The 25625-nt window shown below is 43.1% G+C and overlaps 1 protein-coding gene across 1 annotated transcript; it reads right to left on the reverse strand.

Annotated features, from left to right (window-relative positions):
• Nucleotides 1-2953: 2953 nt before the first annotated feature.
• Nucleotides 2954-25278, reverse strand: FERMT1 (FERM domain containing kindlin 1). The gene is made up of 15 exons (XM_082306323.1): nt 25207-25278; nt 21386-21558; nt 18327-18560; nt 16638-16784; nt 15837-16050; nt 14723-14825; nt 13016-13123; nt 11978-12109; nt 11781-11830; nt 9056-9180; nt 7946-8052; nt 7069-7290; nt 6272-6396; nt 4443-4584; nt 2954-3158 (listed from the first exon to the last, which is right to left on the reverse strand). Exons 2-15 carry the CDS (start codon nt 21534-21536, stop codon nt 2985-2987), a joined length of 2034 nt encoding a protein of 677 aa, XP_082162449.1. The 5' UTR covers nt 21537-21558; nt 25207-25278; the 3' UTR covers nt 2954-2984.
• Nucleotides 25279-25625: the final 347 nt, after the last annotated feature.

The following is a 25625-nucleotide window of genomic DNA, read 5'->3' on the forward strand; positions in this document are numbered from 1 at the left end:
GAAGAGGGTTATTTAGCCAGAGGTTTCAGGAAACTATGGGGTGTGCGTTGTCCACCGCAGTAACGCATGCTGAAGGCAGTGGTGAAATCCCCTACGGAATTTGTTGTGAGTAAGAACAGACAGCAGCCATCTGACATCGGTAGTGTTTCACCCTGACCTGACTTTGGTTTAATTAAGCGCGATGTACAGAATAGGGTTGCAGCTGAGCCGAGGTATTAGTTTCCTAAAGGTTTTTGTTTTTATCTAAACAACATTCCTGTCCAGGATTTTGTCTCTGCATTGCGAAATTTCAGGGCAGACGCCCTTGTCCTGCTTTCACTCTCTGTGTAAAACATCTCGCGCATCTGGCACCGTGCAATTAATAACTCGGTTACTACAGACCCCTGAGCCTATGGTCTTTAACCCTATGTATAAATCAGATGGTACGAAGAAGCGAAAGCCAAGTCTCGTCAGGTTATCGCATGAGTAAGGGAGGGTGTGGTACCCCGCGCGCACTGGGGGGAATGTCTGGAGCCTGGCTGGGACACGCTCGGTGGCTGACGTGGGGAGGGATGAAAGATGCCTCGATGCTGTGGCTGGCCCTGAGCTGGGCTGGTGCAGGTGCCAGGCAGAGCAGGCTGGTGCAGGCCTCCTCTCAGGAGCTGCCGACCGTATCCAGCCCGGAATTACGGAGGCGCAGGAGTGCCCTGGGTCGTGCCTTCCCACTCCGACCTCTTCAGGGGCTACTTGTAGGAAGCAAGGCTACAGTCACTGCCCCCACGCAGCACTGAAGGCAGCTGGATAAAAACAGATTCCTTTCCTAAGTGTTCCTTACCTGTCATGGAAAAGCCTTGCAAGGTGAGTGGAGCGAGGAGAAAGATAGCTGATGATCTAAAGAAACACGGAGACAGGACAGCAGCAAGGGATCATTCCCTTCAAGCTAAAATGACAAGGGTGGGGCTCACAGCCAGCCTGGATGAGCTGGCAGAGCTCCTCCTTGCAGAGCGGTGGGAAGTCTTCACCAGAAAGGCAGTGACACATGGAGTGAGACTGAGGGAGGGGCAGGAAAGAAAACGGAAATATTTGATAGTTTCTCTGAAATCCCAGCGCAGGCAACTTGGCTGCAAGTAGGTGTGTTTGCTTAGCACTAAAATGAGCCATACGCTCTGCTAATGAGAACTACGTTCAGAGCTCCTGTATCTCTGCATTCATGTGTTCAGATCATTTAGACAACAGGTGGCAACTAAGGGCTTCCCTGCAACAGTCATGTGGCAAGCTCTGCTCCGAGCGTGGCAAGCACGGGGCTGTGCTGCCCGATGAACGACGTAAGGGAGTCTGTCATTGCCAAATGAGGGGCTCTAATGCAGGCACGGTCACGATCCCGACCGCAGCTCAGTAGCCAAAGTGGAGGCTGAGTCTGGAAGAGGGCTGCCTGTGGAAGAAGTGCTGGCACTAAGATGTGCATTCAGCTCTCCCACAGCACCCTTGGGCAGGTTTTAAATATTGCAAGTGTTTGGACTTGGACTATCTGTTATAGGTGGTTCTCACACTGAGGAAAATACTTGGCCTGTGTCGAGAGAGAAGCGGGTAAGTCAGTCCTCTAGGGAAGGAAAACTGGGTGGTCCCTCAGCCCCCGTGTAAGAAGTGCTGAGGAGAGGGAAGTACAGAGGGCTGGGAAGCAGGCTCTATCAGCTCTTTCTTTTGAAAAATGTAAAGCTATAGTTTCTTTAAACTGGCAGAAATTGGGAGCAATTCCACTGCAGCCTACTGACAGCCACTGGAGAAAGGCAGAGGACATGACAGAAAAATGAGGGGTATCCAGTCCCGGCTGGGAATTATGCAGTGGTTTCTGCAACATCTCTTGGTGATATGACACCACCTGTCCATTGTGTTTCGATATGCGAAACCAGTTTCGGCTTGTCCAGCAGTTTCACAATCCTAGCTTCATTCTCTCCTTGCTTTACTGATCACTATGCATTGCAGGGCAGAAATTTCTTTCAACTTGGTGGATGTGCGTGGCTCCTTCCAGCAGACAGAGCTGGCTGCTACAGATCTGGTTCCTCAGGCACAGTATCACCGAGTAATCTCTTTGTACTCTGCATTACATACGTGAGATAATTTCTGCAGGCATTTCTGCGTCTTACTCAACTTATGAACAAGTTTAGTTTAGAGTTAGATGTCACAGTGAAACAGAGCAACAGGGACAGAAAATGGAAAGGCCTACTCTCAGAGGCCTTTTTAACAAGCCAATAATTTTAAATAGTACCTAAAGCATTTTTTTCAACCCGGAAATTAACAAAGTTCCTCAGAAGATCAACGTTTTGAATCCAGTTTTGCCAAGATTAATGCTTTGGTTTAGCTGTCTGGTAGCTCCTCAGGCTTTCAGGGAACTACTTAAGTGGGTGAAGGTAGACACCGGTGCTGCATTTTTGAACGTTTGTGTAATCACTACTTGGGTTGTGATAGCTCAGTCTGCAGGACTTTGGAACACTGATGGAATGTTTTCTGTTCCCAGTGCAGGTGTTACACAACTACTGGAGCTTTAAAATATGTATTTATTCAGCTTTCGTTCTGTTAAATGCTGGTCTTTTCAGCAATGGCCAGTTTAACAGTGGGAGTTGCACGGCTGTAACAGAGAAGAAAATTTGCTGTACAGTATCCTCAAATTACTTGTTCTAGATGCTTAAACGGATTGTTGCAATTAAAAATAGTAGATTAAAAAATGCCCAGTGGCTAGACACTGTTTATTTAAAAACTTCTAGCTGTACAAAAGGAAAATAAAGACAATTTAATTTTCCTGTTGTAGATGATGGAGTTGCCATACTGCATCCAGTGACCTTGGCTTCAGTATTTAACAGAAACTGTAAACAATCCAGTCATATTCCAAGATGGATTGACATGTACAAGATTTATTAGTCAGCAATTAATAATCAGAGAGATTTTTGTTTAATCTCTGGTCTTAGCTGTGGGGAGAAGCAGGCAGAGGGAGGAGAATTTACTTCACCTCATTCCTGACCTCCAGTTAATTTATGGAACAGATCTTCGTCCAGTGTTTCATTCTGGTCTTTGGAGCGGGTTGACAAGAAGATGTAGCCCCCGATATACTCATGGATGATTTTGCAGTCTGCGCTCAGACATGTAAAAGCGATAGATACATTCTGGTCAAACTCGATTGCAACCTAAAGAAAATACATACGGCAAAATCAGGAACGGAGATAAGCTGCATCTGGGAAAAAAGAGCAAGTGTGAGAGCACAGCTGGACCACAAATACTGGGATAAAGCAGTACCTGTCTCTGCTAACCAAGAGCTGTAAAGATTTCTGGGTCTGCAGGATGTCGAGAGTGTTTGGCCGCTTGTTTCTTAATTTTCTGTTATGGCAGGGCCCTCTTGTGGTCGAAATCTTGTTGCTTGTTTAGGCAGGCAAGAAAAACGTGCTCTTAACTAGTTTTTCTAATGGTGTATAAAGTGAGCACTGAGAAGAGCAGGAACGGTACTCCTGACTCTTCGTACACTGAACCAATAATGTTTACTACTGTCCGTTGTTATGTGCTGACCTTAAATCTGCTTTTTGGGTCCAGGTTTTGATTTCCAGCTCCTGTCAGTTCTAAAATCCAGCAAACTGAGGTTAATTGCTAACTGTGGTTTCTGCCTTTTCTGGGAGAGATTTAAAGGAAACCCAACAGTTTTACCCAGTGTTACAGGCTCTGGCACAGGGAGTACTGCAGGAGAGTACTAGGGGTTATATCTGATCTCTCCTGGCTCCTACAGATGGATGCAGAAAACTCTATAAGCAGGAACAGTTTCCAGGCTGCTTGAATTTACATCAGGTCACACGAGTTCTACCCCAGAAACGCACAATTTACAAAGCTGGCTTCGAGCTTTCAAGCCCAAACTCTGCAGTGGACTGCTGGGCAACAGCTGGCCCCGCTGCGCAGCCTTCCTCAGGGTCAGGAGCACCCTGGTGTAAAGCACACGGCGGAGCTTCTTTCTCAGGACCGTGTACGGACACAGAGGAGCTTGCACCCTGGCCTTGCAGTCGCAGTTTGGGATTTGAAAGACAAACTGGGTTCCTGTATCCTCAGCTTGTATTAGAGACTGAATCACCACAATTGAGAGGATGATGCATGAGCTAGACTATACAGAGAGTTAAAAGGAGATTTTTACTGACAGAGTAGTAAACATAATGGGTTGGAATTTACTTTTGAGTCTCTGTATTTCATCCCATCAGAATCAAGGGCAACTTATAGAGAATAAGCTTGGTAGGAACCTTTTAAACTGGAGATCTTTTACTTTCTGAATTTCGACTACAGACTCCACTAAGAAAAAATTTAGACAGATTATGTAGTAACATGTCACAACACATTCAAAATCTTTTCACCCTGAGGTTTAAAAAGATTTTCTGAAAGCATCCTCCAGTGTTTGAAATGCAATGACTGAATGCAGAGAGCTGTTCCAGTTTTACCTGGCGTATTTCCCAGTTCACATTCCACTGCTTCATGTTGGAGAACCTCCACGTTGTGATAGGATCTCCTGTGGCTATATCTATTCGTATCAGCCTGTTATAGGACACCCCAAGCACATCATCCTTTTTGCTTCCTCTAAACCTGAAAAAAAACCCAAAACAACCAACAAAGCCTTTGAGAAGATCTGGTTTGCAGTGATTTCTGTCTAGAGAACCATTTCATCTGCCTTCCTCTGAAAGTGCAAAAAATGTGGGAAAAGTCACAACAGCCTGGGATTGAGGAGAGCTTGGACCCTTCTTTAGAACAGTATTTGTTATACGGCAAAAATGTAGGCTGGTGAACCATGGTATAAGATGGAAAACGATCAGGCAGGTAGATCTAGCTGCAATCTTTCCAATTCATTGTTTTCTGCTAAAAAATACTGTTCTGCCAAAATGCATGAATTTGATTATACTTTTACTGGAAAAGCATCAACAATAATTTTCCTTGCTTCATTTCACTAACGTTGAAACATGTTCTTGTACTTACAGTCACCTAAATTATATGCGCATGTAATAGGAATAGCTAGGAAAAGGTTACTCTGGTAAAGAAACTACCATCCTCTACATTCATGCTGAAAGTGGAAGAAATCTCATCTCTCTCCGCTGTTAATATTGTCAATATTTTTGATCCTGTTTCTGAACCTTCTCTCCTTAGATGAAGCTGGCTTTTAGGGAAAGAATGTGACCTGCACCACATTTTGTGCCTTACTTAATGCCCTCACTGAGATACTGCCCATCAGTAAATTCACCACAAGGTGTTTTGTCACGCGACAAAATGCAGTTTAGGTGTTGGGTTTGTTTGTTTGTTTAACAGAATTAGTGCTGACAGATGGGGCAAGACATCTATATCTATGTTAGTAAATTCAGTAGTGACAGGGAGCATTCCCAGGCACTGAACTTGTGTTCTGTTCGATTGCTAGAAGAGTCCCTGGCAGAATTCTGGCTGCAGCCAAGCAGCGCTCTCTCGATGACTCCCAGGTATGGCTCAGGAGCTGGAACATCCAGGGACCAACACGATCTCGTAGTTTGCATGAGGCTACTGGGTTTTGGGAAGTCAGAAAGTTTAATTATACAGATGTGGGCTGTTCTACGCCAGCTGGCTTCTGTGCCAAAGAATGGTTCCCAGCCGGTTCAATTTATACCGCAGATGATTCCTAAGCAGCCCTGGAAGAGGTGTTAAGCACAAATTAAGGAAGGTGCCTCCAGGTATGGTTGTATCAGTACTTTTCAGTTTTTTGGTGGTTTGTCAAGAGAAAAGAATGCAGGTCAGAACCCTGCCATATTCAAGGTAAGTGTCCAGGGAAACTGCTGTGAACACAACAGGACCTTTCTTGTGCTGACTGCTCTTCCCGATGAACCTAAAAAAGGGATCGTTTGCCATTTTCTTAATCAAATGCCAAAGAAATTAGCATTTTATCATATTCCAATGAGCAAGAGTTGGAGCAAACAAATATACTGCAAACCTGAGAACACCAAAATATGCATTTTTTTAGATTTTAGTGAGTTTACGTCAGTAAGGGTTTAACCCTAGTGATATGTTACCTGAGGCAAAACGCAACAGGTCTGTATGAAGGCAGACATAACGGAGGGTCTCACTCCAGGAATGGAGCTACTGAGTGGTACTGCTGTAGAAAAAACCCAGCAATATGGAAGTTACTAGAATTAAAAAAAGTCTGTGGGGGGAAAAATAGAGAACGTTTCCAGAACAGGGAGTCAAAGAATTTCCTGCAAATCACTGACCGTGAACACGTTATGGCAGCTTGACATCGCTGTAACGGTGTGATTACCTTACAATGTAGTAGGATAAGCCAAACTCGGGGAGGGACTGCCATGCTTGAATAAAATGCAGCTTGGCCTCCACTAGGAGCATCTGGGATACATTTTGGTGGGCTTCCAGAATACGAGCAGCCAACTGGGAAACACAGGACAGGAGAAAGGTTTCAGTTGACTGGAGAACAAAAATACCCTTGCTTTCACTAAATCAAACAGCATTAGCTCTGATGCCATGTTCAGACACTTGGTTGTCACCGTTCATGCAGATCCTGATTGGGGACAGATCCCGAGCTCCAAGGGCAGAGCAACACAGGGAGGTCTCAGTGTCTGGGTTTGTGCTGCACTGGGGCCAGCTCCAGCACACTGCTCTGGAGACTGGGTCCTGAGGATGGGCAGGCTGAACTCTTTCGCAGCAAAAGCAGTGGACAAGGGATTAGGTGGAGAGGAAGGAGAGGCACCCAGGCGAGGACAGGAAGACACTGTTATTTAAGATGTAGACGGTAACATCCTGTCCTTGAAAACCTTCCTTTCTTACTCTGAAGAGACTTTCAGGGACGGTGTTAGCAGGAGGAGAACATGATGAGTGACTTAGGAGGCGGTGTGGGTGTAGGAGGAGTACTTGGAAGAAGTGTCGGAGACCTGTCCGTGTGTTCATTTTAAACAAAAGGCCTCTTGCTAAATATCAAAGGGACAAGTGAGTATTGCAAGATGATTCTACTGTATGGTTTCCAAATGCTGCTTCGATCCACCCTCACTCCTAAGCAATCCTTGGAACCACCCATTCCCAACCACCAAACCATGCTCAGGATACCTGCTTGGACTTGTATTTTTTGGTAAAACGTAGTGAGACGAAGCATTCTGGTTTCATATCTATGCTTTCTGGATCAGAGACAGCCTGGGGAGACATGGTCCAGTTCTTCATCTTTAGAAATGAAAGGATCTTGTGGACCTCAGGATGATAAGAGCTATCAGCCATCGTTTTGCCTTTTGAGGCTAAAACGCAAGCAGCCATCCACCGAGCATATTGATTCTCCTGCAACAGAAACAATCGTTAGGTATTTTTGGACAAACCATTTATGAAGATGGCTACTGCTCACGCATCTTTCACTGCGCGATAAAACCACTCTGGAGTTCTTCCGCTTCATTTGCGTGGATGTGTAGTTACCATAGTACTGTTGTTCTTCCCTGACTGGGCTCGTTCCACCTACAGGACTGCCTTTGCAGAATAGTTAGGTTTTAAATTTTCAAAGAAATCCAGTACTTTGGAATAGATTCCCTTGGAAATGGTATTGCATGACTATTTTACACCTAGTGAACATTTGTACACAATTTGGATCGATACATTTCAATACAAATGAAGGAAACTGAAATTGAAAACAAATGTAAGATCCTTACCACACTACCCTGATCTGAATGGGGAGAGTTCTAATTAAGAAAAAAGAAGAGAACAAAACCCAAGCCCCAGTCCTCTGAAAGCACTGAAGCAAAATACTGTAATTTCTTTTTACTTTTTTGATAGGATGTTTGTTAGACCACCACATCATTCTTAAATTTTACTAAACACGTAGATAATAAACTCTCTGCAGCATCCTTATTTTTCTATACAAATCCTAGAACAGGACAATGGGTCTTCTAGGCAATCTGCCAATAAATCTGGAATACAAACCTTCCCTTGTCTTATTACTCACGTTTTCGCATCTTAAATATACTTCATTCATGCCATCAGCAACAGGAATTAGTAATTTGATTCCAAACTTCTTCGCTGCAACATTTACGTCTGGTACAACTTCACATCCTAGATCACAGCGAATCAGAAAGAAATGAATTTATTTAATTACTACATCACTAACTTTAAGTACTGATCAATACTGAAGAACAATACTTAATAGTTGTTTTTCTTTGAGATCAAGGGCCAAGATGTTTGAAGATTAGGCCTCTTCTAGCCTTCTGTTCTAATTCACTGCCTGGTCTGTCTTGCCAGGGTGATGAATGCTCTGAGCTCAAAGAGCATCTTAGTCAATGTGGCAGAGAAAAGATGCATGCGCTCTCAAAACCTCAGCCTGATCTTAGGAAATGCTCAACGCTTCAAATAGAGAGGAGCTGATGAGATGGGCACTTTTGGAAATTTTAGCCTAATTGTCTTGAAAGCCTGGACTCTATTTTCAGAAGCAACTTAGTACTGACAATGGGACGTAGGTGACATCTGCAACAGGGCTGGCCAGTTCAGGGATCCCGGAGAACTCTGGGGACCTGGTATTTCATGTCGATGGTGCTATTACAGGCCTTCTGGATTCAGCTGGCTTCGAGGATGCCTACAGTTCCCCTTTGTGTCAAGGGACACCAAGGCTGTGGGCTACTTGGTGAGGTTCCGGTCACCCTGGCTAGTTTTACCATGCATTTATCTGACCTACTGAGGATATGCAGATTGGTATGCAGAGCCATTTGTTCACAGGGGTCAATCTTCTTTTTATTTCAAAGGTTTCTTCTAGGATGAATCCTGGGCATCACTGGTTCCCTGACGCTGAACAAATGATGTCCCTGCAGGAGCAGATGTAGACGGAGGCTATATATGGTGCTGGTGTTTGCCGTGTGTACACCCGGGGTTTCTCCTCCAGAAGTACCTAAAGCTGGTTGTAGCTATGGAAATCCCCATGCGTGATACAAACAAGGCCCGGGGAAGGTCTTGGAGCTGTCCCTGCACAGCAGCATATAGGTGCAACCTATGGCATTCCTGTCCACTGCATCATCCAGAATCCTCTACTACCAGTGTGCATTTGCCAAGAAAAGAAAATTCTTACCTTTTAGGTTTAGTTTCTCAATAGGTTCTCCCTGTGCAGATTCCTTGTTTTTAAAATAAGATACAGAAGTGTCTTTAAAGACAAACCAATATGGCTTGATAGTTTTGAGTGACAGCTTCCTGGGCCTGAAAGAAAAAAAGAAATCACATTTGTTTATATTGAAATGCACAAATTGCTACGTCACTCACAAATATTACTGTGGATCTCAAATTGCTTTGAGGTCATACACGTGGCTTCAGTTGGGTTACTCATACTTGTGTCACTGGGGGGGGTGGGAAATGCCTGGAACCAACACCACCCCCAAGTTATCCTGGGTATGGATGTATTTTTTACCCCAGATTCTAGCTGAATCCCATCTATGATTTCTCCCGGGTTTTTTTCTTTCTCTTCTATGTGGTTTTTCTTCCTTTTTTTTTTCTTCCATTCCTAATCAAAGACATTCCCTTCTAACAAAGACTAATTCTGTTTTTTACACGAACTCAGTAATGCTAATGTAACCCACTAGTTTGTTCACATGCACTAGAATTAGCTTCAGATTTTCATAGCTCTTTATCTAGAAGATTTGCACCCATAAAACTAACCTGTAGTCATTAAATTCTAAGGGAGTAGAGACCATCTTTTTGGTTTTATCTGAATATTATCTAACACCACAAAATTCTATTCCTTCAGTAATTTTATAGAGGTTCTGTAGCACTCCAAGAAAAGGTAATAGTTTAAACCATCTTCTTCCACTAGGGCAGCGTTATTCCATCTCCTCACACAAGTATATAGACGGATATAACCCTAATTTTAATTATTTTACTTAATTTCAATACTTCGCTAATGTAAATTGATTTCTTTCATAGATTAAATTTAAAAATACCTACTTTGGAATTGAGAATTAACTGATAGATACTAATGGTCAAACATAATCATTGTGCCCACCCCACCTCTCTTCAGTAAGAGATAAAAATCATAACGAATTCTACTAAGAAGAGACTAACAAAGTCACAGGGCGGGGAGGGAATAAAATCCCAGGTTCAGTATATTTCAGGAGAGAAAAACAGAGGTATTAGGGCTATTTTAGTAGAGAAATACTTCACAACTAGCTACAAAGGTCAACAATGAAGTTAAAAAGAAGAAAAAAGAAGAAAAAAATAAATTTCACTGTCTAATTAGTACTTCCCTGTAAATCTAAGATGATGGTACAAAGAGTATACAGTTAGCTGGGAAACAGTGACGACTTATACCCACTCTTGCTTTCTCCAGAGCCCTTCTAGAAATCCTAGTTTAGAATCCTTTCTAGGAAATGGTGATTTTTATATTTAAATTAAAAAAATAACTTGGATTTTCAAAACTGCCAAATGTTCTGGCTTTTAATTTTCCAATACAGTGACATTCTTCAAAAATAAGGGACTATAATTTTTGTAGACTAACAAAATTTTTTTCTATCCAAAAGAAGTCGCTGAAAACTTTTTTGAAAGCTTTTGTTGTTGTTTTTGAAAAGAAAAAAATCGTAATTCTCCACCATGTTGTCACCCACCTGGAAGCAGTATTTACTGGTGTGCTAATGTGGTGCATACTGTGAATAAAAGTTCCCTGTATGAACAGACCCAGCAGTATGACAGGCAGAGCTTTCCCATTACGCTTACAATTAATAATTATAGTAAGAAAATGCTGTTGTTCCTTTAAAGAAATGTTTTACACCTTACCTAGTTTCTACAATGTCTTAGGTTTAGTAAGCGATTTATCATGCATATAGGAAATTTTTCATGATGAAAACCGCTGAATGCTTTTAAAAGCAAACTGCTCTACCGCTGGGGAAAAATGAACAACGCATTGTTAGAGGCGAGTAACTGACAGAACTTAAAAGGCTTAAATTCCCTCTCATCTTAAGCCACCTTAGTAATTTGAATGTCAAATAAAATTTCTTAATTGGGAATTAATAATTAACCATTCTTAACAGTTAACACCAGTTAACACTGTTCAAGTGCAATTTTCAGTTTGCTGACTACCAACATGATTTGTCAACAGCATGAATCGTAAGTATTTGTGCAACAGAAATCTTTATCTTTCTAAACCACGAAGACTGTTTTGTGATAAAAGGCATTACAGACTTGAGGTCACTGCAGTCCTTTGAATAACCCATAAATCAAGATATTATAGTGGGATCACAGATTTGTACTTCCCTCAGTTTACTTATTTAGGTGAGGTATTACTGGTTTGGTTTACCATACTGCTACTCCAATTTGAAACTCGTTTTGATGTTAGAAACAGACTCCATGTTTGGTTAGAAAGGGGTAATTTGTTTGTTTCTTTTGTTAAAAAAATAAATAAATCCCCAGGGTTGCTTTCAGAAATTCTTCTCAGGGAGAGCTGAAAGTTTTTTCTAGTTTTTCATTGGCAAAACCCAGTAAAATGTGATTGAAAACAAAATTGTAGATTCTCTTGTTTAGAGGTGATGATTGATGAACACTAGGAAATATAAAGAGCCTGGCCTTCTAATAAGCATAAGTATAGCTACCCCAGCACCCCAAGAGCTAGAAAGATTTGCTGAGAATCTTGCTCAGAAGCAGTAAGAGAAAGATTTGAAGAGGATGATGTTAGGCTAGTTAGACCTATTTGGTGTATTTGTTGATTCATAACCTTAGGATCTACTGTTAGATTAGAATGAAAAAATCAAGACATCTCTTGTGTGGTTAAGGTTTTTGGTTTGTATGTTTTATTATTAGTTTTAATAACTCACCTAACTAGCCTGAGATTATCAGCAAGTTTCGGGATGTCTGTGATGTCCTCCTATCAGGAATAATTAGGAATAATTTTAGTACAATGCATTTTGTAATCGTCTGTTAACTCTGTTAAAAAAATCAGGAACCAGGTGGGCTTATCAGAGTCAATGCATTTGACACAGTGAAAGCAATTCTGGGATCCGAAAGGACGTACCAAAATGTTACTCGTGTTTCCGCCTTCCAGTGTCACTTCCAGATTAGAAAGTGCAGCTTCTACTTCATCTACTTCTGATTCAGAGGTGAAATCTTGTGCCTCTGATGATAATGATAACTTGCTTACATGATACTAAAATAAAACATCAAATATCAAGCAGTCAATATATCAATTAGCAACACACAATCACGGCATATGAAAATAGGCCGTTTGGTCTTCTGGGGCTTGGACAACTGCGTAAAGTTCTGCGGCACGGAACTATGGGCTGTTTCACAAGAAAACAGGTAAGTCCACTGTGATCTCCAGTGCAATTACTGATAACAGGTTCCTGTTTTAATTGCCAGCGTTTGTATTCCTTCACCGTCTAATCATCCTGTTCTGTGAGGTTGACTCAATGCTAACATTTCCATCCCTAGTACTGTCAGCTCTACGTGCCATCCATACCAGGTGGAAACTTGGCAGCGAGGTTCTGTGGTGTCCCGCAGGGGCAGGCTGTGAATTTTTTGGCAGCTCCGTTTACATTTAAAAGGAAGGAATTTATTATTAATAAACATTTGTGCCTTGTTACCTGCAGTCAGGGACTAAGTCACACCAAGCCATGTTAAATTTCTATGTACTCCATAGTGTCCCTACCTTCACGTGGTGCTATAGCTTTTTTTCGGTCTGTTGTGAACATAGGTATTGATGTATTAGAGATGTTTTCAGGAAGAATGTGGGAAAGGGTGGTAGCTGGTATGGGAAGCAACACTTCGTAGTAATCCCCTTCAGAACAGACTGGTATCAAAGTTACATCCTGGGTACAGTTTGCTTTAGATGATTTTAGTAAACGGTTCCATAATTGTATGTGTCAGTTTGAATAATGGTGTGCTGCTACTGAATTTAGTTGGTTTAGCTGATGGATGCTGCATATTGTTGCTCACTCAAATGGCAGACCCCCAATCCAAACAGAGCTGTTGGCCTGGGCTCTAGCCTAGTCTTGTCCTAGCTTGCGCCTGCCTCTTGAGGAAACAGGTTTTGCAACTTGGATCAAGTACGTGCCTGTAGCGCAGCGAAGATCAGCATTTCTTCCTCTGTGCAGTCAATTTCTTCTAACAGGATGGCCCAACGGGCTTGTTCATATATTTGGTTTATTCGCACTGCATCATACTGTAGCAAAAAAGAACAACTTGTTGTCGTTAATGACCATCAAGATACAGCTTCACGATCTGCTGCGGCTGACCTAACATTGGGCTGAAGCCACAAAGGTGGTTTCCTTCCTCCCCCCGCCTCTGCCCTGCTGAACGTCGCCATCCTTCTCTTGTCCTAGCTCATGTGATTGTGTGTAGTGTCAGAGCGGCTTGCTGACCCAACAGAAAATTAATCAGAAGTCCTTGGCTGAAGCAGAAGGGGAGATTAAGGCATCCCCTTTTGTGGTGGTAGGCCTCGGACTGGCTTAACCGAAATGTGAAACCACACTATGAGAGTGAAAATAACGTGACGCGGCTGATACGAACGTGATGTGCAACAGCTTGCTACTGCCGAAAGACAGAAACTCTTATTCCTTACTTCCCCTCTTCTGCTCTTGGCTTTTTCGGTTCTGGCTCTATCTTTGCACTGGCTTGACATTTGTCAGATCCTGCTGTGAACTGCTTTAATTTGCTATCCGTTTTTTGGATAGTGCTTGTTTCATGTTGTCTACTTGGTTAACAAGCTGAAGTGACTCACAGAAATATTCAAGCCCCAGAGCTGGTGAAAGGTAGGTGATGGGAGGGTAAACCTTGGAGCATGACCTCTCCCAGTAGTGGTGAGCTATTCAGTTGCCTGGAGCTGTTTTGGGTTATTTCATCCTATGGCTCCACGGCTGCCTGGGGCAAAGAAGGGAAATGTTTGGGCTGCTGACGCTGAGACACGTACTTGAATTTTAGTGGGGAGGGCATTTCATCCAAAACCATGCCACCTGAACTAGAAAGTGCCCTTCTGTTTATCTGAGATGCCTGAAATGAGAGAGTTTTACAGAATTTACAGAAAATAACAATGTGAAGGCCAAATCCTCTAAAATTCACATTTGAACTCCTGATTTACACTGGTCAATGATCATGCTCTGATTTCACTAAATATATCATCCAAACCTTAAAAACACTGGCTTAACACAACCACCGTGACTGACTTCTAGTGAAAATATAGGCAAACGAGCAGCAACTTGAGAAAAACATTTAAGTGATTTTTGGAGACCAAGTCTTGTTTGCAAATGGAACTTTTTTTGTCCCAAAACCACTTTTGCTGAACTTTCCAAAGGTGTTTAATGACTCAGTTATATTGAAACAAATTTGATTTAAGTGCCTGAGTGCTTCAGCCCAGAAAAGCTAAATATTCAGTGAAGGGCAGTGGAACATAAATGTCATTTTTAAGTCCATTTTCAAAACTAGGGCTTATACCTTTACATCATTTAGGATACCGTTGGTTTAGTTTTCCCCTTAATTTTTCTTGTTAAAAGAGAGGCAGAAAGTAAACCAGCCCCTCTGGAAATCTGGATAGTTTCTGGTGCTCTTCAGATCTCATCTTTACACTTAAGATCTTATTTCAGGTGAGGAACGGTGATTCAGTGTCCAGGGGGGGAAAAGTGCAGCCTTAGCTGAGGGGAAGAAGCAGAATTTGATCTCTGAAGGGCCTGTAACAAATCCTAGCTAAAATTCAGTATCCTTGTGCTATAGCTCCGTGACATGAAAGCAGGCAAACAATGAATAGCAATAAAAACAAAGCTCTTACTTTTGGATTCAAATCAAAGAAACTGTAATATTTAAAGCGTAAAAGAAGTTGATCGTCCTCCAGAATGCCTTGTTCCATAAGTGATCGAGATGAATCTAGCCAGCTGCGGAAGAAAACAACCCACAGATTCATCTGTACAGGAAAAACTATCACACCTGCAGAGCTCCAATGTACTTGTGAAACAAAAGTGGGAACAAACAGCTCTAATTCCTGCCAGTCTGGGGAAAATTCACATAACTCGAGAAGGTGGGACGTTCCTGTGGCTTTCCAACTTGCGTTGTATAAACACAATACCTACAATCTTCCTATCTTTTTCTCCAGCACTATTCAAAACTTCGGGAGTAGATGCCAGAAACTGAGTAGTAACTAGTTGTGGGGTGACCTATGCCAATAAGATTCTTTCTTCTTGATCTCCAGAAATGCGAGGTTCATTTCAGCCAGGGCAAAAGCCTGCCTGCAATATTTAGAACTCCCGCTTTTCATTTCAGTATTTGCTGTTTTATAATTCTAGCTACTTCTGTTCTCCAGTGAAATCCAATGAAAATATCGATGTCACTGTTAAATGCTCCACAGATCTAAAAATGACAATTCATATTTTAATGCTAGAAAGACAGTCCTCTCAAACACTTGCACCGCTAAACTCCCTAGTGCTCTGTATTCTTCTGTGGTGTACAATAAGCAATGTTTGCTTGTGCATAATTCAGTAAGTCACCTATTTGTAACGCATTAGAGCTTTACTGAATTTACCCACATGTGTATTTTCACTGTCCACTTAAAGCCTTTAGAGTTTGCTATCCAAACTGTCCTTTAGCTGTGCCCACAGTGCTAAACTGGATTTGCCTTCATCTGACAATAGAATTTAGTCCAGAGCCTGCACAATTACATCATTCATCGCTTTAAAACAAAATTGCCTAACCAAGAACGTTGAATAAGGAAAAAAGATGAAAAAGAGTAAGTATTTCTGAAGCAAAACCTAGATCAAAGCATGTTTTTAAGTCTCAATGTAGCCATATATCAGGGGTTTGTTTTCAAATGCTACTTTACACTTAAAAAGCTGGATTAATGCTACCCTTGTTCAGCCAGCTAACAAAGGTCTCAAAGAGAGGCATCTTACCCTGCGTTGAGTTTGGCTTTGTCGGCTAAAGTCCGAGGCTGGTACATCTCCGCTAGTGTTTCTGGAGAACAGATGGGATGGCTGAAGGCGAGGATGCTGCAGTTCTGCTCAGTCAAGGGACTGTCGCTGAACCAAGTAATTGTAGAAGAAGCTGGTGTCCCACTGGTGGGATCATAAGTGGGTGTCATGGTTTTACTGTATAAACCTGGACTTCCTGCAAGTTAAGAGAGTAATGTATTATTCCAGGGAAAACTGCCTTTGGACTTAGGTAGTCTACTACTTCCCATCATAAAAGACTAACTCTTTTCTTTCAAGACACTCTCCTATCTTTGCTGTTTACAGCAGGCCTTGTCCTGTCACAGCTGAAGTGACCTCAGGGACAGAAGTGCTCTTCCTTGTTCTGTGAGATAGTTGTGTTGGAGATAGGAAACGGATACTTTCAAGCCTTTACTTCTCCTTTTCCATGGAGGTTGCCAAAATTGTTGAACATTTTTAAGAGTGGTCTCACATTTTCAAAGAGCAGCAGCACATCCTGTGTGCAGGGCCACGGCCGATCACCTGTTTTCTGGTGTAGCCTTTCTCATATCAATGGAAATGAAAACATTTAAAAAACAACAGAAAAATACTGATACACTGGAGATTTCAGTAACTTCTTGAAGCCACTAATTTCAGGCCAGCTGTGGCTCTCTGAGCACCATCCTGCATTAAACTGGTCTCCCTGGCTTTAATTGTGTAGCAAAGGATTTCTTCCTCTTTTTGACTTTCAGTCAGGAGAACAAAATCATATTGGTTTTTCATTACCTGATAATCCAGAACTCACTGGAGAGTTGCACAGGTTTAAAATATCTTCTGTAACTGGCTCTTTGCTGTTTTTGTCTTTTTTCTTTTTCTTTTTGAGTGCATCTTCTGATTGCTTCAACAAAGAGAGTTCTTCTGACCGTCTAATATCTACAATGGCAATTTGGGAAGTGAAGCAAGATGAAATATTTGAAACTGAGCAGCTTACATCCAAAAAAAGCCCATGGTTGGTAATAACATGTGAGGAAGCTCCATGTTGCAATCTGAATTTTATTTTTAGCAGGTTGAAAGCAGTAGCCGTGGAAAATCCAGTAATTCAACAACAAAGCCAAAGACTTTGGGCTGTGAGAGTGAGTTTTGACAGGTCTTAAGCCTGCCTTTGTAGCAAGCAGAACTGCATTTTAGAACACCAGGGAAAAACTCTTCCTCCCTAACGGCTCTGCAGTCACCTTTGAGCATAACAACATCAATGAAATGTCTGACTTACGAATAAGCAAGAACAGAAACAGAACCACCATACTTGAAGTTCATGCCTTCTATTATTCACTTAAGAATTTTATATTTTACATACAAGATTCTTTCTTGGCTATACACTATTCCCTAATGCCCTACTGATTCAGACCTGTATTCTCAGTTGCAAACCTGACACACTGTTTCTGAAAAATACTTTTATCCTGGGGTAAGCAAAGACATTTTTGACAGTGTTCACTCATGAGAAAACTTACAGGGTTCCTGTACTGACCCAATCGGGAAGAAAAATGTGAGTAGAAATATTTAATTCGGCCAAATGTCAGTTGAACAATTATGGCATCATTTTATCAGAGCTGTTAAATGTAATAAAGACATACTATCCCTTTCACAATCCAGTGCTAGGAGATGAAATTGAAAGCTACATTGTGGTCAATATGAGGTGGTAAATTCCTTCTGAAGATGAATGTGCTATTGACCTAAGCTTTGAAGATCTGAATTAAAGAATCCCTAAAACTAAGGGATTCTGACGACTCTTTGCAGACTCAACTTATCCCTGTGGATCAGCGGCACATGGGTCTGGCACGCTCCAAAACCTCGTCTCTGCTCGGAGGTGCTCCATTACTGGGAAGAGCAGAGACAGGGGGACTCAGTGCTGCAACACATTCATGGGCTTGTGTGGGGTAGCTGGGTATGCCCTGGCCTGAAGAGGCTTGGGCATATAAAAGTTTTGAACGTTTAAAACATGCTTCTTCTGAAGTAAATACGTATAACCAATAGGCCAAGTTGAATATCATTAATGCTAGTGAAAGTAGGTGATAAATCAGTTGACACCAGTAAAATTGCCTACGGTGAAAGCTGGTGTCAGAGATTGATAAGATCAAGCTCTTAGTCAATGGCTTAGAATAAGCAGGACTGAGTCCCGCTCAAGGAGGACAAGAATCCCTACAAAACCATCAACTTTAGATAAACTTCGACTATCCAGTACTCGTGCAGCCCATGGGACACATTTCTAACACTGTTTGCATCAGTTATCACGAAGACTGAGAACCATTGACATGCACTGGATACTAAAACCAAAAAATCTGTCTTTTGATCTTGGGTCAACTCAATCAAATTTCTCCTTGAGCTAAACAGTTTTGTGAGTAAGGACTTCACATCAAAACAAAGTCACCTAATAAAATGCTCCAGCTTAGCTGCCAGAGGGGATTTAGCTTTACTTACTGAGAATTTTGCAGATGTCACTGACAGCTTTGAATACCACGGAAGAGAAGCTGACTTTCAGTCTCACAGTCTTCATGTTTGGCAAGCGAAGCCGCAGCATTTTGTGCTGCGTAGTAAATAACAGCTTAGCATCTGCCTGCACCCCGCATTTATCGAGTGTCCAGTGGGTTTTCAGAAGCCAACATTTTTTTTGCTCCCACCACAGAGCATAGTCTGACCAATCTTGTGATAGTTCTAGGAAAATACAAAATGGTTATTAATAAACTACAGAGCAAATCTACTAAAAAACTTCGTTTGGAAACAGTGCTCTGCAAACAGGAGAATTTATTTACATTAAAGTAGCGACTACAGCTCCTGAGACCTAGACCCCATTTGCTGAATACTTGTGGCAGTCACTAACTAACTTTGGGAACTAACTTTGTTTTCCCTGAAGAGTTAACCTAGGTGCTGACTGTGGCACCGCCTTCATCTTGCAGATATCCACAGGGAAAGTGCATCTCCTGAATCTGGTGCTATACACGGTCCAATGCTGCTTGGATTATGCTGGGATACGGACTAAGAACAAGGTACCCACTTCACAACTTGATAGTGCAAGCTGAAAATCCTCCGACAAAACCTTGTGTGCCCCCAGATGGGCACAAGTTCTTCCACCATCTCCTGGGAAGCACCACTGAACAGCTCCTCTCTGTGGTGTTAGGAACCAGCAATGAGTCCCTTGAAGTCTTGGTGACACACAGCTAAGGGCCATTCTCAGCTCTTCTCTGTGGCTGCACAGACTAACAAGGATGCTCACCCGAGTGCAGCCCGCTTACGACAAGTTCACAGTGACAACGTTCTTTAAATAATCAAGGCAAAGAATTATTATTTTTGGAATAAGCCCTGTGACAATTAGGAAATAGTTAACAAGCTCTTTAACAAATAAGATGACCTTCTCTACCGCACAGGGTGCAGAAACTTGTAAGAGAGGTAGCAACTTGTAAGGGAGGTGGAATGGGCATGATGTGATACGGTACGGTTAAATCTTTTATTAGTCTGTGCAGGAGGGCAGCCTGGTGTGACTGAGCGGGGGCTGACAAGGGTTGCCTACAGAAACTTCTCAGAGAAGACAGGCCTGCCAAAAGATGACTGTCTTGTTTCACTAAGGTGGACTTGCCTGTGTTTCACTTAAGTAAAAACTGTTCGTGTATTTTGTACTTTGAAAACATACAGATAAAGTAAGGCTTGCTGAATCAAGAACAGATAGAAGACTTTGTTGATGACTTGTATTAAGAGTTTTGGAGGGGGAGAACAGTGGCTTTTGTCTGATTGCTCTTGAGCAGTAAGCTATCCTGACCCGAAAGGTGTCAAAGTCTTGACTAGATCTGCATGAGAAGCACATGCGTAAGGAAAGAGAGAAAGCACGGCTGCTCTCGGTTCCATGGGGAATTCCAAGATGAGATGACTTCCCAGATGCCAATGAGGTGTAGTAGCAGGTAAAGTTTCTGTGTGATCTCGGTCAAGTTGTTTCATTCTTCTGCGTCATTTCTCATTCCTCCTCACCAGCTCCGTCAGGCAGAGGCTATTCCTCAGCGTGTCCATAGCACAGTAGAGTCCTGTCCTATTCTGGAGTTTCTTGGTAAAAAATTGTGCCTCCAGAGAGCTGCTGGCACAAATCACTTAGTTACAGGTTTGCTCTAAATATTATTTAATATAGAAAGCTTTTTGCATTAGTACTAGTTGTAAAAATACTGTGAAAAATTACTCTTCTGACCCAGTGAGAACTGAATTGCGTGTGTAAATATGCACAGAAGTTGGTAGAAATACATTACAGATACGCTGCCTGCTTTAATGCTGGAAAAGGGATTCCCTGATAAAATCACTATCTCCAAGTAGAGCTTTTCCATCACAAAGGGTTTTCATGTAAAAATGTCCTTCCATTGAATGGGAGCCTTTTGGAAAGGATATCTCATGCATCTCCCCTTTTTCTCCTTTAAAACCTGTGTTTGAAAACAAAACCATTCATTTGGCAGTAAGAACTCTGAAATTAAGTCGCCGATTTTGAATTTCTTGATGTTATTTTGCTGAAGGGTTTTGTTATGATCCAGTTTTTCTCTTCTTGCTTGTCTGAAGTCAAGCTATGTAAAAAAGACTAAAGTTTCAAGGAGGTTTTTTTGACATTTTTTTTTGTTGCCACAAATTTTGTATTTCTAGAGCAATGCATAGAAATGCAAAGCTCACGGTGTTCCCGCTTGGTGAGTCTAAGCTAGCAGACAGGTTCCTTTTTTGTGTGAAGTTGGTGACTGAAGACTTCTAGATTCAAGAATTCCAGGAAAAAGAACAATACTTGAAGAACGAGTTGCATATGAAAACCCTATGGCATAGATATAATAATCAAATACCATACCATCTTGGCTGTATCATTCTGCGCCTCAGAGTGCGGATGCTTATTTTGGGAGGCAGCTCCATTGGATGGCTTTGAGTTACAGAAACCTAGGTTCTCTTATTGCCTGTAGTGCTGACTTGTTGTGACTGTACACAGGATATTTTACATTCATCTCCTAACTTTAACTCGGCCAGTCTCTGCTCTTCACAGCTGTTCCCTACTGGACATACCCAATGGATAACACGGCTCCGATTTGGGCTAGAATGCTACTATAGCACAAGAAACAGTAACTTCTGAAACGCCTTTGTAACAACTAACCCCCTCTCTTTAACTGCTACAGATGGATAAACAGGGTAGCAGCTACCTGTATCGCCCATCAAACTAGCCACCTACAAAGTCTGTCTGGAAAGGGAGTTGAATAGTTCGTCTAGTCCAGCTACATTCGCCCAAGTGGAAGACAAAAACAGAGTAAAGTTTTGTTTGCACTGTGATAGCATAGGGGCTTTAGGCACAGACAGGGAGGGGTTCTGGCCACATAAAAACCCTGCGCCCGCAGCACCTACGTGCTCGGTGCACCGTCACAAAGAAGTAAGTGAGGCAGTGCCGTTTCAAAACACGCAGGAGCCTCTTTTGGTAGAAGGAAAGCTGCATGTATTATTTTAATAACACTGTGTAAATTAGTCAGGTCTTTACTCACTGATTTGTTCTACTAATTTCAGCATCAGTCCTCCAATATGAAGGTCCCCTGTGACCCGTAGTAAAAATTCCTTTTGTACCTCTTCATACTGATGATCAACTGTCACCAAGAGCTCCCAGGAATGAGACCCATATTCGCTTGAGGAAATCATTTTGGAAAGGTCTATGTAAGCTCTGCAAAAAGAAAACAAACAAGCAAAAAGGCTATTTTTCCTCTGCTCTCTGAAATAAATGAATCTCTCCACAGTCTCAAAATACCTCCATGCTGCCAAGACTTGGCAGTGGCCTTGGCTGGAACTTCAGGTGTGTTATCTTGTTACCTCTGAACTAGACTCTGCTCTTGCGATTACTCTTGCGAGATAGTCATGTGGGACTTTCTGTTTGTACTCTGCTTCTTCCCCGCCAACTCAAGTGTCTCCAGCTGGGTAGAGATAGCCCAGTTTTACCTGGGTTTCCCCACTATACAATGCTAATCTGCCAGTCTGGACACCGTAAAGCCTGCAGTTGTGGGTGGGATCTCTTTTGGCAATCTGTCCAGTGAACAAAGGAATTTCGTTCACTGGTACGCTTACAGCTGTAATTTTCACTGCAAATGAAAGTTTACACTTGCCGTTCTGCCAGCTTGGTCCCATGGGACCAAAACCAGGGAGCAGTTTTACCTATTTGGGTAGATGCGAGGGGAGACAAATAACTTTAGTTGCTCTCTGCCAGCAATACCCAGGCACGTAACTGCAGTTTCTGCTGATGGTCTGCTTGCACAGAGATGCAGGCGTGCAGCCTGTCTCAGCAGGGTGAATCGTCTGAGATCCCACCAGGCTCCTGCCGGGACAGGTAAACAGTAACCACGCCAAGCCAAACGAGAGAAGATGCTCAAAGTAGAAGCTGTGGTTATCATCAGTAGAGTTCTGCTCATTACTGAAGAAAGATCATGTAGGTGTAAGGTGATGCTGCAGGAAGGATTTGAGATGTTTAACCAGTGAGAGAAGGTACCAGATTAGTACTCAGTGTCCTGTTAAACTGAACCCTGAGAAACAAGCCTTTGCAGTTGAAGCTTAGGCAGTAAAGTGGATGACTTCCATTTATTGCAGACTTTCAGCGATACCTGAGAACCCAAGTCACAGACAGAGACTCTGTTAAAGGTGCCATACGCAGACTGCTTCTCACATAAAAAATAACTAGGATTTGTTTACAAAGACGACTAGAGGCGATGTAACAATATTAACAGATTTCTGTGGATCGTTGTAAAAAGAAGTATTTAGTAAGTTAGAACCCTTAGCCTAAAAATTAGGTCAAAACCAGAAAAATCAAGAACCGTTGTCACAGTGGAGGAGTGAGAGAAGGAATGACCTTTTCTAGGACTGACTGCAGGACAAGACCAGACTAGCTTACATTACACTAACATCAAATTAAGCTAAAGGTTAAATAAAGCATGCCTGGAAACAGGGTGAAAATTGAAGATCACCTATTTACCGAATTTATAATAACAAAGCTTTACATTACTGATTAGATAATACAAGGAGGTTTTAGTGCCAAAAGATACTACTTCAGGGCAGAGCCCAGTTCAATGTTCATTCTGAGGTTCCCTTCCGGAGGTGCAAGGAGGCTCTTGCAACTCAACAGCTGGCCTGTTACAGCTTAAACTTACCCAGACTTTCAGGTGTTATTCATGTTTCTTAACGTCTTATGGTTTAAGAATTTCAACAGGAAGACTTTTGGTATTTTGTTAAATTACATGTCATGCAGTATTTGTATTATGGAGTACAACATAAAGTCATCTAATCGTTTCAGTGAAATTCTTTTAAAATCTCTTCTCAGAATGCTAATGCTGTAGACTTGGTTCCTTGAACTCCTTTGGGCCGAGGCCACGCCTGGTGTCAACACTACTGATATAAAATTCGATATCAAAGGGATAACAGAAATGTGGTAGTAATGACAAATTCTACTAATAAGGAAAAGTGGTTCCAAAGGTAAAGGCAATGAAAGTCTACCTGTTAAAGATTAGATTAATCCCCCCCTACATGAATGACAATATAAACGAAACAATCCGTCCAGCTCAAACCCGTTCTTTTAGGGGAAGGTCACCTTACCCAGGAGCTTCACCAGAACAGAGTCTGCCCTGAAATTCTGAAATCGTGATGCCTTATAGACAGCCCTCACTCAGAAAACTGCAACTTCATAATCATATGACTCCAAGAGGTTAATTTACACTGAGGAACAAATAGTATTGTTAATTATGTTCTTGGATGTGCCAGCCTACACCTTTACACCAAACAGTTACTAAACCAACAAAGGTTGCTACTTACCCAAGAAGTTTGTTTGTTTTGCCTTGGTAAATAAAGACATTATGTTGGACACTGGAAAATATTATGGCTCTCCCACCGCAGGGATAGAGCTGGGATTTTGAGTTTGTGCTGCCGCGTGCCACGTGGGTGTAGGGGCTTAGGTGTGCATTAGGCCAGGGGGTAGCTGGTGGAGGGGAAGGGCTGTGCCTCTCCTGAAGGCACAGCGCCCAAGAGACAGCTCCCGAGACCGTCTCCCAGTCGGGTGAGGCTTTCAGCACAAGGACAGTATGAGGTGTAGAGAACAGTTCTCGTTGCACTGTATTCAGAGCAGAACAAAAATCCTGGCTTTAGAAAAGTCAAAATGCCGCTAGTCAGTCTCCTAAGCATCAATAACAGCATTAAAAATAAATAAATCTACAGCTGGACTGAGCACGAGAACTACATGCTTTCATTTCAGGAGCACAGGTATGAAATCTGGCAGGGGAACTATACTTTTGCCTACGCTACAGTCCACCAGAAGCCAGTATTGTTGCTGAAAAGCAGCTGTCTCATCTGCCCTCTTGTGCCAGCGAAAACGGTTGGGAGCTGATCTGGATTTTTTTTTTTTCTTTTTTTAAATTTGGTTTAGCTTCCCAGTCTTAATTCTGCCTACAATTGCTTGTGCTGACAAGGGTGAAAATGAGCAGCCCAAGGGGTGGGTGAAGCTCTTCCTTTCATTCACGCTGGCTTGGAAAACCATGGCCTCAGCGCAGCTAATCCTGGCACTCCATCACTCCCTAAAGCTGCTCTCTCCCCCACCTCCTCCTCAAGCCAGGAGGTCGTAGTTCGATGATAAGAAAACACGACTAGTAAGTCTATCCCAGAACGCAGCACGAACAGAGCCTAGTCTCAAAAAAGAGGCAAGCTAAGCACCAAGGACAACTAAGGATTGTGGATGAAACCCCAAACGAACGCGAACTGTGCGTGCTCCCTGCCTTACAACCTTCGGGTCAAGACTGGATCTGCTGCGGGAACGCGCCCCAGCTCCTGGGCTCCACGTGGGGTGCAGCTGTACGGCCTGGCACAGGCAGATCAAAAAGGCCAGAAACATGTCTTCAGGCTACTGCTGGCTCTAGTCAGGATTTCTACCAGAGCCTTTCAGCCAACACAGCTATAAAAAAGCAGCAATTACTCTACAGATCGAGCGCTCCGCAAATTTTAGCCCCGAACTTGAAACTTGGTGCGGAAATACAGCAGGATGTTAGTTGTACTAAAGCAGGGAAAAAAATCCACGTTAAGGTGAAGGGGGGGAAAGCAGGGTACGGTGTTTCCCCGCGTGTTTCTCAGCCAGGCAGCGCCCTGGCCCCTCTCCGAAGGCGCCTGCTGGGAGGCGAGGGGCGAGCGCGGCGCGGCGCCGCCGGCAGAGCAGGCGTCTGAGGAAGTGCCCCCGGGGAGGAGGCTCCCCGCGGATCAAACCGAAAATACTTAAATAAATAAATTAAAAAAAAATATATATATAAAATGGCGAACAGCCCTTCCCCGCGCTCCCTCCTTCACTCACTTGCGGTCTCCGATGGCAGCGCCGTCCCTCGCCTCCCCGCCCGGCTCCCGCTCCCTTCGCCTCCACCTGGCGTCTGAGAGGCGGGAGAGGAGGAGGAGCGGCGCCCGGCCCGGCCCGGCCCCGCCGCCGGCACCCCGGGGTAGGCGGCCCTCCCCTTCCCTCCGCCCCGCTCCCCTCGGCGGGCAGGTGGGGAGCAGCCGGCGGGGAGCGCTGTCCCTCCTCGCCGGCGGCCGTGGAGGGTGCCGGGCCCCCGCCGCCCGCCTCCTTCCCCATGATTTCTCCGCTGCAAGCGTGGCAAAGCCTGCTAACTCGCCAGAAGCCTTTGCTCACCATAGAGGCCACCGCAGGCCTGGGGCTGCTCGTGCGGCTGGAGCAGGCGGCGAAACGCGGCGGTGCGAAACAGCTTTTTCTGGTGGAGG

This window comes from Platalea leucorodia, assembly GCF_965183815.1.
Source record: "Platalea leucorodia genome assembly, chromosome: 3".
Taxonomy (NCBI): Eukaryota; Metazoa; Chordata; class Aves; order Pelecaniformes; family Threskiornithidae; genus Platalea; species Platalea leucorodia.

Coding starts and splice junctions, on each gene's coding strand:
- FERMT1 (XM_082306323.1), bottom strand. CDS start 21,536: ATGATTTCCTCAAGCGAATATGGGTCTCATTCCTGGGAGCTCTTGGTG. Junction 11,831..11,977: donor GAAACACGAGTAACATTTTG/GTACGTCCTTTC, acceptor TATTCCTGATAG/GAGGACATCACAGACATCCC. Junction 7,291..7,945: donor TATATTTAAGATGCGAAAAC/GTGAGTAATAAG, acceptor TTTCTGTTGCAG/GAGAATCAATATGCTCGGTG.